This window comes from Amblyraja radiata, chromosome 6, assembly GCF_010909765.2.
Source record: "Amblyraja radiata isolate CabotCenter1 chromosome 6, sAmbRad1.1.pri, whole genome shotgun sequence".
Taxonomy (NCBI): domain Eukaryota; kingdom Metazoa; phylum Chordata; class Chondrichthyes; order Rajiformes; family Rajidae; genus Amblyraja; species Amblyraja radiata.
Window position 1 is genome coordinate 73,765,879 of NC_045961.1, and position 18,179 is coordinate 73,784,057.

The 18,179-nt window shown below is 40.1% G+C and overlaps 1 protein-coding gene across 7 annotated transcripts in view; it reads right to left on the reverse strand.

Moving 5' to 3' along the window:
* The window catches only part of scel (sciellin), a 73,560-nt gene that overhangs the window by 36,049 nt on the left and 19,332 nt on the right, over window positions 1-18,179 (reverse strand). For all 7 annotated transcript variants that reach the window (XM_033022956.1, XM_033022954.1, XM_033022957.1 and 4 more), the window contains exons 3-7: window positions 16,475-16,565; window positions 14,730-14,801; window positions 13,789-13,854; window positions 9,997-10,056; window positions 3,466-3,531 (exon numbers count right to left, since the gene is read on the reverse strand). In XM_033022956.1, the coding sequence (XP_032878847.1) occupies window positions 3,466-3,531; window positions 9,997-10,056; window positions 13,789-13,854; window positions 14,730-14,801; window positions 16,475-16,565 (355 nt within the window). The remainder of the gene's footprint in view (window positions 1-3,465; window positions 3,532-9,996; window positions 10,057-13,788; window positions 13,855-14,729; window positions 14,802-16,474; window positions 16,566-18,179) is intronic.

The window sequence follows — 18,179 nt, forward strand, 5'->3', positions numbered from 1 at the left end:
TAACTTATTATTTGACACAATATTCAGACAGTTTATATCATATATCGCCTGCCGTTCAATAATATTGAATGGTTTCGAATTGATACTGACCATTGTAAAGCAGTGAATAATCTTAAGTGCTTTATTTTAATTTTATTTTAGAGATATAGCATGGAAATAGGACCTTCGGAATATCGAGTCCACACAGACCACTGATCCTCGCACACTAAAACTATCCCATACACACAACTGGGCAATTTACAATTTTACCAAAGCCAATTAACCTACAAAACTGTATACCTTGAGAATGTGGGAGGAAAGAGGAGCACCCAGAGAAAACCCACAGGGACAACGGAGAAACTCCGTACAGACAGCAACCATGGTCAGGATCGGACCCGGGTCTCTGGGGTTGCAAGGCAGCAATTCTTTATATCATTTTACTGGTCATAGACTGCCGCAAGCAGGGCTGGAAGGCAAGGTGTATGCCCATCGAGGTTGGGTGCAGAGGTTTTGCAGGGCAACCGCTCTACAAAGCCTTGAGTGGACTGGGCATCAACGGAGTGGCGAGGAGAAGGGCCATCAAGAACACCACAGAGGCAGCGGAGAAGGCCTCGAGATGGCTCTGGATCAGGAGAGGAGGTCCATGGGGAGGAGCGAATGCCACCTGAACACGTCGTGGTCTGATCAACCACGGCTGGGTCGCCTGGGTGAGGGTGTCTGATGTTGAAAGACCCGAAACACCCAATGACCCCAGGTTACATCACTGATGATGTGTTCAGGAGCATCTATCGATGTATTTGTATCAATCAATATCATTTTACTGGATGGGAGTGATATTTAAATTTGAATATGCAATTTATATTAAAAATCCTTACATCAATCCATCAATTAACAGTTTATCAGGTGGCTTTATGGGTTGGGAACTGATAAAAAAAAGTTATCGCAGCAAAAATTAGAAACCATTTAAGCAGTGATGAGAGCAAAATATGGCCCTTTAATCCCACTGATGAATGCATAAGGAAGCTTATTGAAAATGTACCACGCTCTAAAATTAAAATCACAAAAATACATTGCTCCTGATATTATAGAAGACAGCACCCCCTAGTGGAAAAATATATCTCTTTATTGTATAATCCAAGTAACTGTAGACCTACACTTTTCCTGAGGATTGAGAAGACTGTATGACATCTTTTGATTTTGAAAAATAGCAGATACTAGTCTTGTGATTGTTCATCTCTCTGTTGAATGAGAGCTTTGTATCATAACTGGCTGCCAGGTTTGCCCACAAAGCATCACCGACTCTACTTCAGATAAATAATTCATAAATTGGGAGCAACGATTATCTCAAGCACCATCACTGGCTTCATCACGTCCGGCTCCCTGCCCTCCCAAACCTCCAACCTCATCGTTCCCCAGTTGCGCACAGCCCGATTTTATCTTCTCCTTAAAATCCACAAATTCACATTGTTTCTCCCTGTTCATGTCCCACCAAACTTATTTCCATATATCTCGACTCCATCCTATTCCCCCCTGGTCAAATCCCTCCCCACCAATGTCCAAGACACCTCACATGCACTTCATCTCCGTCATGACTTCCGTTTTCCAGGCCCCCATTCCCTCATCTTCACTATGGATGTCCAGTCACTGTACACCTCCATCTCCCACCAGGAGGGTCTTAAAGCCCTCCGTTTCTTCCTTGACCGCAGAATCAACCAATCCCCGTCTACTAATACTCTCCTCCGCCTAGTCCTTACCCTCAACAATTTTTCCTTTGAATCTTCCCATTTCCTCCAAATCCAAGGCGGCTATGGGCACGTGCATGGGCTCCAGCTATGCCCGCCTCTCTGTAGTTGAACAATCCTTGTTCGAGGCGTACTGTGGCCCTATCCCCGAACTCTACCTCAGCTACATTGATTACTGCATTGGTGCTACCTCCTGCACCCATGCAGAACTCACTGACTTCATCCATTTCACCACTAACTTCCATCCAGCACTCAAATTCACCTGGACCATTTCTGACATCTCCCTACCTTTTCTAGACCTCACCATCTCCATCGCAAGTAGAAGACTACTGACTGACATCTAGTACAAACCAACTGATTCCCATGGCTATCTGGACTACACCCTGCTTCCTGTAATGACTCCATCACCTACTCCCAATTCCTCCATCTACGCCGCATCTGCATCCAGAATTAGGTGGTCCAGACCAGGGCATCGGAGATGTCCTCATTCTTTAGGGAACGGGGGTTCCCCTCTTCTATTATAGATGAGGCTCTCACCAGGGTCTCCTCTATATCCCGCAGCTCTGCTCTCACTCCCCATCCCCCTACTCGTAACAAGGACAGAGTCCCCCTTGTCCTCACCTTCCACCCTACATCTTCCCATCTCCTCCCCTTTCTGCTTTCCACAGAGACCATTCCCTCCATAACGCCCTGGTCAATTCATCCCTTCCCACCCAAACCACCCCCTCCCCTGGCACTTTCCCTTCCAACCGCAGGAAATGCTACACTTGTCGCTTTACCTCCCCCCTCGACTCCATCCAAGGACCCAAGCAGTCTTTCCAGGTGAGGCAGACATTCACCTGCACCTCCTCCAACCTCATCTACTGCATCCGCTGTTCCAGATGTCAATTGCTCTACATCGGTGAGACCAAGCGCCCAACACCTCCGCTTAGTTCGCAATAACCAAACTGATCTCCTGGTGGCTCAGCACTTCAAATCCCCCTCCCATTCTGAATCCAACCTGGGCCTCTGCCATTACCAGCGTGAGGCCCAGTGCAAATTGAAGGAACAGCACCTCATATTTCGCTTGGGTAGTTTACACCCCAGCGGTATGACATTGACTTCTCCAACTTCAGGTTGCTTTCTCCCTCCTTCCCCACCCCTTCCCAGCTCTCCCACAAGCCTACTGTATCCGCCTCTTCCTTTCTTTTTCCCACCCCCCCCCCCCCCAACATCAGTCTGAAGAAGGGTCTCGACCCGAAACGTCGCCTATTTCTTCTCTCCATAGATGCTGCCTCACCCGCTGAGTTTCTCCAGCGTTTTTGTCTACCTTCAATTTTACCAGCATCTGCAGTTCTTTCTTAAACATAAATTGGGTGGGTAAGTGTTTTGGTTAGCCAATAGATTTTGGAAGATATCCCATGTTTCTCACAGTCCCATCTGACTTGTGTAATGCAGAGATGTTGGCCAAGTAATGGAAAACAGTCGATTGTCAAATATAAATCAACAAGAAAATTTATATCAGTATGCAAACATTTTTTTTTAAATTTATGAGCCCTGATGTGCAGTGCTAGTTTCAAAATGAATGGGTTAATAAGTATAGAGTCATAGTCATTGCACAGAAATTATCCCTTCGGCCCATCTTGTCTATGACAACAACCTATGCCTATTGTATTGTTATTATTACAAAATGTAATTGACATGACATAACAAGAAACCCCATTCCCATTTTAGAGAGGAATTTGCGGTGACATTTCCATCATACCTGTTAAGTCTGTCCGAACTTGAATATTTCTTAGTAGGACTGGTGACAACAGTGCTCTCTTTATCTCTGTTGACATGGAAATAAAAGGTTACAAAGAGGGTTGGTTTACAAGGGAGAAAAGAAACACTCTTTCAGCACACAACTACTTTCAACAAAGTAAAAAATAATATCAAAAGGAGAATTTTAAGACATAAAATTTAGAATGCATCTTGATTTGAAAGCTGCCCCCATTGACTAAACTTAGTCGATTTTTCCATTTTGAGTTTGGGAAGGTTTAGGTTCCACTGAAATGAAAGATGGTATATGAGAGAGTACAGTAGAGACATGTAACACTTTACTGGTGGTAGTTATTATATCTTGGACCAAAAAGAACAAATGCCTTTTCGGAAAAGAGTGATACGTACATGGAATGGATTTCCAGGTGGAGGGAAATTGGTTAAACATCAACAGAGAAAGAAATTTAGGGACATTCTCAAGTATGCACTAAGAAAGCCAACTGCAGATGCTGTAATCTTCAGCAAGACACAAAGTGAATTATGAGTTTAGTTTATTGTCACGTGTACCTAGGTAAATCTGGTAACAACATTGATAACAAACAGATTTTGGATCGATGCAAAGTCTAATACAACCTGATTTGCAATTGAAATCATCAACATGCAAGAGGCTATTTCGCATTAACTTTTAGTTACTTTGGATTTAAATTATTGATATACCAGCAGGTGCTCATATAATTTTGCAAATTTGTATTAATGTTCCAATATGTTGATCCTCTACTATCTTAATTCTAAATATGAAAGAAAATTTAGAACAATTATTGACACTTTCTAATGAGATATTTGCATAATCAGTCTGAAGAAGGGTCTCGACCCGAATCGTCACCCATTCCTTCTCTCCAGAGATGCTGCCTGTCCCACTGAGTTACTCCAGCTTTTTAAGTCTACCATATTTGCATAATATTATTGTTTGAAGTTTCTTAAGGTGTAACCAAAGTTTATCTTTTTTTAAATCTTTATACCATCGGTATTGTCAGTATTATTGCTATGGCTGATGCGTTGACCAATAATTTCAGCATATTATTGTTGAATTTGTTTTAATGAACTAGGTACCTAAATAGAGGATGCAAGGTCCTTGAGTAACTCAGCAGGTCAGGCAACATCTCTGGAGAACATGACATTTTGTGTCAGAATCCTTTTTCAGACTCGACTAGGGTCCAGACCCAAAACGTCACTTATCCATGTTCTCCAGAGATGCTACCTGGCCCGTTGAGTTATTCCAGCACTTTGTGTCCATTTTTGTAAATCAGCATTTGCTGTTCCTTGTTTCTAAATACATTGATAGTTCTGTCTTGATCTTCACCATTTATAAAATATATTGATTCTATGGGTCCCAACCATAATAACAATGTAATCCTACAGTTTAGATGAAGATAGTTCAAATTAAGCCACAGATGCCAGGTCCCTTGCAGTCAGAAACAGGTGAATTGATCATGGGGAACAAGGCTACGGCGGACCAATTGAATAACTACTTTGGTTCCGTCTTCACTAAGGAAGACATAAATAATCTGCCGGAAATAGCAGGGGACCGCGGGTCAAAGGAGATGGAGGAACTGAGTGAAATCCAGGTTAGTCGGGAAGTGGTGTTGGGTAAATTGAATGGATTAAAGGCCGATAAATCCCCAGAGCCAGAAAGGCTGCATCCCAGAGTAGTTAAGGAAGTAGCTCCAGAAATAGTGAATGCATTAGTGATAATTATTCAAAACTCTTTAGATTCTGGAGTAGTTCCTGAAGATTGGAGGGTAGCTAATGTAACCCCACTTTTTAAAAAGGGAGGGAGAGAGAAAACGGGGAATTACAGACCAGTAAGTCTAACATCAGTAGTGGGGAAACTGCTAGAGTCAGTTATTAAAGATGGGATAGCAGCACATTTGGAAAGTGGTGAAATTATTGGACAAAGTCAGCATGGATTTACCAAAAGGTAAATCATGCTTGATGAATCTTATAGAATTTTTCGAGGATGTAACTAGTAGAGTGGATAGGGGAGGACCAGTGGATGTGTTATATCTGGACTTTCAGAAGGCTTTCGACAAGGTCCCACATAAGAGATCAGTATACAAACTTAAAGCACACGGTATTGGGGGTTCAGTATTGATGTGGATAGAGAACTGGCTGGCAAACAGGAAGCAAAGAGTAGGAGTAAACGGGTCCTTTTCACAATGGCAGGCAGTGACTAGTGGGGTACCGCAAGGCTCAGTGCTGGGACCCCAGCTATTTACAATATATATTAATGATTTGGACGAGGGAATTGAATGCAACATCTCCAAGTTTGCGGATGACACTAAGCTGGGGGACAGTGTTAGCTGTCAGGAGGATGCTAGGAGGCTGCAAGGTGACTTGGATAGGCTGGGTAAGTGGGCAAATGTATGGCAGATGCAGTATAATGTGGATAAATGTGAGGTTATCCACTTTGGTGGCAAAAACAGGAAAGCAGATTATTATCTAAATGGTGGCCGATTAGGAAAAGGGGAGATGCAACGAGACCTGGGTGTCATGGTACACCAGTCATTGAAAGTAGGCATGCAGGTGCAGCAGGCAGTGAAGAAAGCGAATGGTATGTTAGCATTCATAGCAAAAGGATTTGAGTATAGGAGCAGGGAGGTTCTACTGCAGTTGTACAGGGTCTTGGTGAGACCACACCTGGAGTATTGCGTACAGTTTTGGTCTCCAAATCTGAGGAAGGACATTATTGCCGTAGAGGGAGTGCAGAGAAGGTTCACCAGACTGATTCCTGGGATGTCAGGACTTTCATATGAAGAAAGACTGGATAGACTCGGCTTGTATTCGCTAGAATTTAGGAGATTGGGGGGGGATCTTATAGAAACTTACAAAATTCTTAAGGGGTTGGACAGGCTAGATGCAGGAAGATTGTTCCCGATGTTGGGGAAGTCCAGGACAAGGGGTCACAGCTTAAGGATAGAGGGGAAATTCTTTAAGACCGAGATGAGAAAAACATTTTTCACACAGAGAGTGGTGAATCTCTGGAACTCTCTGCCACAGAAGGTAGTTGAGGCCAGTTCATTGGCTATATTTAAGAGGGAGTTAGATGTGGCCCTAGTGGCTAAAGGGATCAGGGGGTATGGAGAGAAGGCAGGTACAGGATACTGAGTTGGATGATCAGCCATGATCATATTGAATGGCGGTGCAGGCTCGAAGGGCCGCATGGCCTACTCCTGCACCTATTTTCTATGTATCTATGTATCTATTTTAACTGAAGAGTTTAGAAGAGATATTTATTTAGGAAGAAAAAGCAGGCAAAGAGATTAAAAGAGAAAGCTTCCATAGCCAAAAAAATGACAGATTATACTAGTGGGCTAAATGGTATATTCCCCATCAAATCAATATCATTCAACAAATGCATCAATAAAATATCAATCATGTGGTATAAATCCCTCTCAGAAATTTTGTACCAGACCATTAAGATATGAATTTAGTCAAATCAACATGCAAGTCAATTGAAAACATTGTCAGAAATTTGAAATAAGCTTTCAGCAAGTAAAAATAATTCTGATTTACAGTCAATTCTGATTTACAATCAATTAGTGACCCAATGACTTTCATTTATGCAACTGGTGATTGTGTTAGTAAATTCTTCATTGGTTGCATTTCAGTGAATTGAGTAATTCATCATAGGCTTGCAGTAATATTAAAACTAAAACTTCAACATTTAATAGGATTATTTAAATTTAAAGAGCTAGGAGCTTCATCCTTAAATACTGAACCACACTTGACTGACTTAAATTATACAGTCAGCTCATTCAGTCACCTGCTTGCAATCCAGTAGCACATTTCATGCAGAGTTAAGAAGTAATGCACAGTTTTGAAAGTCAGGAATGCAGAGTGCAAAAATTAAAAAGTCCTATTGCTTGCATGGTCATAGAGAGAACGTGCAAGCTCTGTACAGACAGCACCGTAGTCAGGTTCTAACCAGGGTCTGTAGGACTGCAACTCTACCTCTGCGCCACTGTGCCGCCCTGCTGTGCCTCTATGCCACCTAGTAAAGCTAGTTAAACTGATCTCATCTGACTATTCATGATCCATATCCCTCTATTCCCTGCACTCCATATGCTTGTCTAAAAGTTTCTCAAATGGCCACTATTGTATCTGCCTAAACCACCACCTCTGGCAGTGCTTTCCACCACTCTGTGCAAAAAGGTTGCCCTACACATCTCCATTAAACTTTCCCACTCTCATCTTATAGCTATGCCCTCTGGTGTTGGACATTTTCACCCTTAGGAGAAAGGAGAGATGGAGTGTGTCAGTGAGAGAGAGAGAGAGAGAGATGGAGTGTGTCAGTGAGAGAGAGAGAGAGATGGAGTGCATCAGTAAAGGGCCTGTCCCACTTGGGCGTCATTTGCGCATCACGCAGGTGGCGCGTGAGGATTTTGAATCCTGGAGCGCAGCGTACTACCACGCGTCACTGCCTATGCCACCACGTCTCACCATGCGCCATGCATACAAAATGCACCCAATGCGCGCATCGTGTAGCGTAAATGATGTCGCGTAAATAACACGCAAATAACGCCCATGTGGGACAGGCCCTTAAGAGAGCGTTGTTACACTATGGATAGTCCCTACTATTTTGCAGTCCAAAGTCACATCTACAAGACTGGCATCTGATCACAAAATGGCAATTAAAAATGAAAGATTATAAATATACACAACTCGCTATCTTTATATATTTTTAGCAGTGTTGTTTGAAGGAGGGACTATTTCAAAATAAACAAATTACATGTTTTCAATGTAGAAATTGGCAAAGAGGCTTCCAACTGCCTTATTGGTTTTACGGGGGAAAATAACCATATTATGTGCTACTGAATTGTTATAGGCATCAAAATTATTCAAGAGTGCATCAGTGTAGGATGTTAACATTCAAAATGACTTCAGCATTTAGAAGACACCTGAAAATTTGCCATGTGTGCAACACCAGTTGTATAAATTCTACTTGTTGGGAATGGTTAACATATTGTTTATTATCCATTGACAGAGGCATACCTGGTTTGTTTGCAGTGGTTAAACTCTACCGTGTCAGGCTTAAAACACTCATGTAATGAATAGCATGCTTCCACCATTCCCAGCAAGCAATCTATATTTAAAAATGATTCAGAATTGTGGGACAATTGTTTTTGCTTCTTTTGATTCTTCATCAGGAGTGTCACTGCAGCTTGGACACTGCCAATCACTATCGCAACTGATGTTATTTCTACCTGTTCAGGAATTCTTCAGATCTGTATCGACTGAGCAGACCTTTATTAGAGAGCCTTTGAAATGGCTCAGAGGTGCTAACGGAAATAACAGTTCTATACCTGAAATATACAAAGCTACACAATTTTACTTAACAAATATGACCATACATGGCAAAACATCATCACAGTGATTACAAGATTGTAAGTCTGCCATTGCTTATCATTTCCTTTTGCATCATACAACACCATATTAACAGGACTCAAATGTTCCTCAAATATCCGCTCAAACACAATAATAATGCCATAGTTAAGGTGCATTAGAAACAAATGTACATGATATACAATCCAAGATGTTGCCCAAGTCTTCTATAGGTAGGGATTTTTCTGGATCCTCATGCTGGAATCTAGCTAACTCAGACAATTTGAAATTTATTGCAAGCATGTTGACATAGAAACACAACCTTAAGTCTTTCACTGACGATTTAGTTGACTGAAACCAGTCCTGAGCTGAAGAACATTATTAAAAGTGATAATTAACATCTTGGAGTAAGATATGGGTTTTCCAAAGGGACATAGGGCAAGGATAGTAAAAACGTGGTGTGTAAATAATTTCAAGCATCAGATTGGGTGCTTGAGGATCACTGCAACTTAAGCAGAAGTTGCCAGTGTCATGAGATAGGCATGTAGGTTTGTCCGGAACTGACCTTTTGATCTCATCTAGAAACACTGCACCAGGTAGACACATATTTGCACGGTTGTGCCATAGCCACATCCTAAGTTTTATGAACTAGTGTTATAGATGTGTTACTTCATTTACGTTATTTTTTCTTGCTGCCTGCTTTTGATTTCAGTTGGAAAATTCAACAAGAAATGGTTAAAGTGTTGTACCCGCTATACTACTTTGCAATTTCAGACTAAATCCTAAATGGCAAAGGTTAATGTAAATAGCAATTTCTCTCCATTTTTAAACTAATTTATGTTTTCATAACAGAACAAATTAAAAGAATAATGGAGAATTGGGAATAAATCATACAAATTTTCACATAGTTCCCATGTATTTTTCCTTCGTGGTTTATTTTCCATAAGACACGTAGATTTTTCTCCCTGGAAAATCCACGTATACCTTTATATTTATACCCACTTATACCCACGTACAGAATCGCACTTTAACCTTTAATCTTAATGACTCATAGGCTTATTGATTGTTGAATCATTCCAGATGTAAAGGATATATATAGCCCTCAGCCACTTGTGCCCTAGACCCACTGCTACAATTGCTGTTATGACTTCACCTTGTGAGTTTTTCCTGGCTTGAAGTCCATGGTGACTTGTGGAGGTCAGTAGTGCTGCCACTGATAAAAAAAAGACAAAAAAAACAGTGATTCCATTGCTGGTACATGGTCATCTTATTTTGTCAGTTGATTTGCATTGCATCATGCATCAAATGAGCTAAGAAAGAAAGAAATGGCCAAGTGCTAAAGTAAAAAATAGGAAATGCAAGCAAAAATAGCTCTTCATCATCTTTTGTGTGTGCAAATTCCAAACATTTGGTGACGTTATTACATCTTTCTAGCATGTTATTTTTATCTGTGCAATCGTAACCTTTATTATGGAATCTAAAGTGGACCAATATTATTATTACATAGTTTCAAACATTAATCTTCGTGGTTTTGAAGAATTTTACTGATCGAGCATACACTTTACAAGAGTTTGTTTCTAGTGCATGTACCCAGGCTGTGTGTTCTGGTGAGCTTCTTCCCTGATTCTCTTGGAATATGTGGAGTAGGGAATAGGCTGAATGAGTCAAGAAGGGCTGCACATTTGGGACACATCTCTTGTGGAACCCCCACAAGACAAGGTCAGGAATTCCAAAGGAAACTGGAATACATGGGAAGGAGTGATGAGCGAGAACATACCAGCAATTTCCAAAATATATTCCTCAGTCCCATTTGTTCAGTATTAAAAAAGAAAGCTCCAGACCATTTTCCAGGCAGGATCTATAAAGTTCGTCCCAGTTCTGCCAATGAATTACCATGTTGGAATAAGATATTCCTGCTGATAATCCCCAGCCCCTTTCCATACACATGACTTTGTTTAGGAAGACAAATGTCTTGGTCCAAACAACAACCCATGAACAATCATAGGGAAAAGCATATTTTTGGGAAAACATGTTTTCACTTAATTAGTGTATTAAATGACAAAATATTTCCATATATACTGGGTACATGTTTTGCGATACCACATCATTAATACAATGTTTTTTCAAGAATAGTCACCTACAAATATTCCAAATGGAAGATACAGATACCAAAATATTTTTGTTACTTAACCCGGTTTTAAACTAGAAACAGTTTGATGCGATGATTTTAACAATGTAGCAATGCAGCGTCTGGAGATGTTCATGTGCCAAATTTTGCAGGATTTATTATTCATTTTATTGCCATTTATTGCTCTCATTAAATACACTTTAAACATAACGAAATTAGCAAAACAGCAATATATCACGAAGGTACACAAAATTGCTGGGGAAACTCAGCGGGTGCAGCAGCATCTATGGAGCGAAGGAAATAGGCGACGTTTCGGGCCGAAACCCTATATCACGAAGCAAGCATCATTTGAAAGCAAGACTAGATGATTTCTGATTTGTTATTTCAAGATGTAAATTTTGATGTGTCAGGAAGTATCAGACAAAATTAAGTTGACTGAGGTGACTGGAGGAAAAAAAGCCAGGATCATGTCAGGATCAATTGATTGCCATCATGATTTCAGATGGGGTATATGCTATCAGAGCCATAGACTCTGAGAGACATCATCAGCCTTGGTACCTGTGCGGCAACTCTTCAGATCGGAATCGATTGATTACAATTTTCTTACGGCTGCTATTAATTACCCATGTGCTGCTGGTGCAAAAAACAGTTATGTCTAAGTCGTCACATTTGGTAGCATGTCTCAAGTTCTGTTGAAATAGACAAATATTGGGGTTTTTTCCCAATTTAAATGTTGCTGCAACCTATTAAGAAAATGGATTCAACATTGGTTATATGATAGTCAATTCCCAGTATTCAGATATGAGAAAGGAATTTTGACATTGCCGTTATCAATTCATCAGCATAGGGATGAGCTAAATAGTCCAGGATTGGGAAAATTATTTCTCCGCACGGAATTCATCTATCTCAGGCATAATTGTATTAGGTTTTGTACAGAGAGTTGTATTTAACAAAGAAAAAGGGTCATGCATTAAAGCCTCACATTTATCCATTACCCAAATAAAGCCAGCAAGCACAGACATGAACATTTATATAAATTAAATTGAAATTCCCAATTTTCATTATCTTCATATTGTAAAGGAAAAATGTTTCAAAAACAAAATAACCTTTGCAGTTCTAGATATTTCATAATATATTTATTTTATTGAACTCAAATATTTTGTTTGTGTTCTTTTCAGAAGAATATGATCTGTATATCATTACGTTGAACTACACTTTGCAGAATTTGGTGAATCAGATTATTTATAGAAATACATATGTATTGTATATATAACCATGCTTTTCTACAAAACATATTAGAAACCATTAACCAACAATAAAATGTAACATGTCTTTGTTTAAATGTGTTGTAGGTCATTCTTTCCCACTGTTTACCTAGAACGGTGAACTTTGGTATGAAGATAGAAGTTAAAATACCATAAAGAAACCCAAAATGGAATGTTGACTTATTTAATTGACAGAAAGGTCATCTATGCCTATAAAATTAGTACTCTGGGCCAGAGACATGATGAAGTATTATTGATGTCCTAGAAGTTCCTTCAATTTCAATTACACCTCTTCTGGAATGCACCGTCACGGATCGGAACGCGCCCCGGTAGGCCCAACTCGCCCCACAGGCCTCCCAGGGGACTGCGGTGAAGTCGGGTGGCGAGGTCTGTCTGGGCCGAAGGAGCCTCAGTGGTGGCGGCGATGAGAGCCTCGGCGGTGGCAGTGGGAGACTCGGCGGCGGCAGCAGGCGCCTCAGCGGCCACGGGAGCCTTGGGGGTAACATGGGCCTCGGCGGCAATGTGGGCCTCTGCGACAACAGGTGCCAATGTGGGCCTCGGCGGCAACAGGTGGGGCCTCACGGTCGATGAGCGTGAGGGGGGATGGGAAGATAATGGGGACTCGGCATGGGGGACCGCCGTGAAGAATAATGGAGGACCCGGCGTGAGGAGACCGCCGTGAGGGGCGATGGGAGAACAAAGGGGGACCCGGTGTGTGGGAGGGGGGGCACTCTAGTTTAGAACCCTCTGCCCAGGGGATACATCTGTGTTTGTTTGTTCATTTGTTCCGGTGAAGGGTATGTGCACACGGTAGCCAGCCAACAGTTGCTTGTCTTTTTCTTTTTGTTTTCACTTTTAATTTCAAGTTTTTGTGTATTTTGTGTGTTGTGTCTGTCGGCAGACCAATTTCCCTCTGGGGATGAATAAAGTTTATCGTATTGTATCGTATCATTCCAACAATGTCTAATGTTTTTCGTAATTTTTTCCTAGCCAGATTAGTTCACTGGTTGTCATTGAATTTAACCAGAGGAAGTGGAAATAGTGTATCAAATAAAGGAATGGGAATTATTGAAAGCAACTTTCAGACTTTAACAGTGCATTTGTACATTCCAGAAAACATCAGTTCCATGATGAAATGATACTGAACTGTAACAGTTTTGTCATTAATAGAACCACAAAAGTTTGATTTTTTGCAGAGTGTATAGTTGGACACTGCGAAAAGAATGAACTACAGTATTGTTTCTCATATCGAAGAATGTTTCACTCTTTTGCAAAATGTATAAATGCTATTGATTACACATATTCATTTGTCTCGGCAACATTTGGTTTGTAGTGATGTTGTTCTGCCTTTGGCCAGTAGGAGTCATATTTTCCAAAATGGATTCACTCCATTTGTTACAGGAACAACACATTTTGAGGTTTTTCATCTGAAACTCTGTTAAACTGAAGTATGTACTTTTTGTCCATTAACTGATGAGCCATCCTAACATAATAGTGTATATTTTTATTTACATATTTTATGGTATCATGTGGAATATAAGAAAAGTCATACCTTTTTCTTCCATCTAGGGTGTCACCCCTTTTTGTTGGCGTCACTTTACTTGACCCAGTTGAATCCCTGCATGCAAAACATTAAAATTGTTGTGATCAAAAATGTCAAGTGCAACATAATTCAATCAATGTCCTTTCCTTCCTTGCGTAAAATAAAATATTTTAAAAGGTATAGTGTTTTAAAGTATGAAAAATTAATGGAGATTTCAAAGAACCTATTCATTTCAACTTCATGGTGGGATTATCTAGAGACACTGGATATGCATATTCATGATTGCATCAAATAATTAATCGATTCTTAAAAATATAATCAAAAGTCCACTTTACACTAAATGTATCCAAACTAACAATAGTAAATAGCAATAATGGCTTTGTATTGTTGGGAAACTCACTTTTGCCATTGGCAGTCGGCATTAATACTACTGCATTAGATTTTTAAAACCAGCCTGTAAAATTCTTTATTCTGTAAATAAGAGTATCAGAGTGATACTGCTAAATGATCCATAGAACATTAGAGTTGCATTTATATAATTGTAAATATGACAATGGTTCACAATGCAGTCATGACTGGTCATTCCATGTTCTAAAACTCCTTTATCCAGACAATAGACCTGTTGAAGCATTTTCTACCAGATTTATATCATGCATATTGAAGGAATAATGTGGCAGTCTGCGACAATATGATTTGCAGCTAATCGGCATGAATGCCAAAGATAATGCAAAACATATTTTTGCTAATTTCTCTATGGGCAAAATTGAAAATTAGAATACGTAATGGCCAATGGAACATAAAAGCAACATAATATAAATGTTCACATACATGAAGCAGTTGCAATTACAGAACCATTGAGAGTTCTCACAGAATAGTTCTCGGTGAATGTGTGCAGTTTATCAGTGATTAGGTTATGATGCAGCATTTAAAATGCAACAGATTTTTGTTACCTAAACGGATTTCCATCTGCCTTTACTGGGTTTAATGCTTTTTTTCCATAGTTGACATCAACTGACGGATTTCTGTGAATGCAGAAAATATGTTTTTGAGGAACATACATGTACACACATTTCAAAACTGGTGCAACCCTTCAATTTTATAGCATAAATTGCTGGGTTGCAGATATGGCATATTTCACCAAATTACAGATTATTGTTAAAGTGTCAGCAGTGGAGGAGGAGTGAGCATTCCATCTGAGATCAATGATGATTACAGGTTCAAGGATAAACCTAAGCAATAGCAATGACCGATTAAACACTGGAAAGGGTTTGAAGAAGATTTACAAGGACAGCAGAATTATAATTATGAGGAGAAACTTGTTAGGACGGGTTTTTTTCCCTTTGGATCAATGTAGATCAAAGGGAGACTGAAGGCATGTAAAGACAAAGGCCCATTGCTTTTAGTAGATAGAGGGAAGTGGAAAAATTAGCAGGTACAGTAGTTAAGATGTTTAAGAAGGAACTGCAGATGCTGGAAAATCAAAGGTAGATAAAAATGCTGTAGAAACTCAGCGAGAGTAAGTGTTCGGCACGGACTAGAAGGGCCGAGATGGCCTGTTTCCGTGCTGTAATTGTTATATGGTTATATGGTTATATGGGTGCAGCAGCATCGATGGAGCGAAGGAAATAGGCAACGTTTCAGGCCGAAACCCTTCTTCAGACTTCTTGAGTCTGAAGAAGGGTTTCAGCCCAAAACGTTGCCTATTTCCTTCGCTCCATAGATGCTGCTGCACCCGCTGAGTTTCGCCAGCATTTTTGTCTACAGCTGCATGAACTGCTGAGTTTGTCCTGCATTTTCTGTTTATATTTGTGATTTGTACAGCCAAGTTTAAATTTTGCTGGAGTTTTGACCAAATAAACAAGTTCACAAGTTATAGGAGTAGAATTAGGCTATTCGGCCCATCCGCCATTCAATCGTGGCTGATCTCTACCTCTTAATCCCATTTTCCTGCCTTCTCCCCATAACCCTTGACATCCATTCTAATCAAAAATGTGTCTATCTCTGCCTTAAAAATATCCACTGTTGTTCTCAAGAGAAGAGGTAGAAGATAGAACCAATAATCATCCTGACCAGTTTGTCAAGGTTGACACAACAGTGGTACTGGCAGATTCTTGGGAACTGACTCAAATTACCAGCATCTCCACTGAGTGGCACAGTGGCGCAGCAGTAGAATTGCTGCCTTACAGCGCCAGAGACCCAAGTTCGATCTTGACTACGGGTGCTGTCTGTGCAGATTTTGTATGTTCTCCGTGTGACCATGTGGGTTTTCTCCGAGAACCTCCGGTTTCTTCCCACACTCCAAAGACGGACAGGTTATAAGTTAATTGGCTTCAGTAAAATTGTCCCTAATGTGTAAGATCGTGTTAGTGTACGGGGAGATTGCTGATTGGCGTGGACCCGGTGGCCCATAGGGCCTGTTCCCGCACTGTATCTCTAAAGTCTAAAAGTCTAATAGTCTAACTTTTAGACTTTAGAGATCTCCCTTCCTTCTAACTCCAGTCACTATGTTGCCTGGGTAGGAGGTTGTCCAGAATTGAAGGAGACAATGTGAAGAAATCTCAAAAAATTGAAAAAATAAAATAAACCCTTGTTTCCATTATACTAAAAATACTGAATTATTTATTAATTGAATTAGTCTGTTCAATATTTTGTTGCTCAACTCAACCAAGGTAAACCAATGTTGTTTGATACTTACTGAGAGTCATCTCCCTTATTTTTAATCCATTCTTGATCTCTCATTAACCGAGTTTTCTTCGTAGTTTCTCGGATGACCTGGTCCCTTTCACCTAAAATTGAAGTTTAAAATTTGTGAATAAGTATAGTGAAGGAAACACTATTGATAAAATTAAAAGTCTATAATTGAAAAGCAACTACTCATGGGCAATAAAACACTGTTCAACACAATAAACTCATGTATGCTGACCACTCCTTTTTTTAAAAGCTCATCCCTATCTTTTTCTATGACTGTAATTTACAATTCTTAAACATAGAATTTAGTTCATGCATCCTGTTCCAGTAACCGGGGAGAATATGTATTTTAACTCTATCTACTCACCTCAGTTCCTTTAATTTTCCTTCGTGTCAAAAAATTAATCAACATGTTTTGAAATTACCCTCTAACCTAGCCTCAAATAGTTATTTGGTGAAAAGGCTGAACATTTTCATTATTCTTTATCTGAAGAATTATCCTTTCCATTTCACTATTGAATGACTATTGTAATTATCAAGTCATACCCTTTTCTTTGGAACCTCTCATCAAAATAAACAATGTATTTCTCACAATCTAATCAAATCCTTTATTCATATTAAGCACTTCAATTAAATCACTATTGAATTTTCTGTATTCCAAGGAACTCAATCCTGGCATATAGCATCTGTGCTCAAAATCAACTTTGAGCTGCCATTATTCCCTCTAATCTCCTAACAATGACTTCAAATCTACGACCTCTGAGTTTTAACCTTTCACGTTAGAGAAATGGTCCCATTCTATTTAAAAGACATCCCAACGCTTCATAAACTTACATGCCTAATTAACTTTCCCTTCAACCCCCTATGCTCCAAAGAAAGCAAACCGTTTATCCAGTCCGTTTATCCAGACCAGATTGTTACAGTTTTCTAGTCCCAACAAACATTACGTAAATTTCCTTAGCACACTCTCAACTCACATTAGATATTTCCTGTAAATAACAATTGGAACTTTATGCAATACTTAAAGCAGACTAATTAGTGCTGCATATGGTTTCAGCATGACCTTTCTACTCATATGTTCTATGATTTGGCTTATAAAGAACATTATCCAGTTTGCCTTTTTCAACCACATAAACCAGCTCTGCAATCAACGTATATGCTCTCCTCTGTCCCTCATATCACTTGGGCTGTCCTTATTCACCCTTCCTATCAACTTTTACTACTGTCAGTGAAGCCTGTCATTCAGCAGCTCTAGATTTGGCAATCCCATATTTTTTTTCTTTCTGGAAGTATGTTTATCTTGAACCCCATTCTTCTTCTTCTTTCCTGTCCTTATGCTATATAATGGCTCGCCACTGCTGTACACATCGTGACTCCAAGGGTTTCGGCAATGTGTTAGTGGGAGTCCAGACCATGTGACGTGCAGTTGATGGTTGGCCTCTTGGTTCCTCAGGTGGAATGCACAGACCTGTGTTTTCGATGGGTTGGTACGCAGCTGGTTTTCCTCATAGTATGAATATAAACCGGTGAGTGCCTCTGTCAGCATTGTCTCAACATCTTGGAACTGTGTACCCTGCGCTGTTATAGAGAGATCATCTGCATAGATGAAACGCTTAGTTACCAAGTCAGTTGGCTGGTCATTGGTGTAGATGTTGTACAGGATCGGTGTCAGAACACTTCCTTGTGGGAGGCTGTTCTTCTGTCATCGCCAT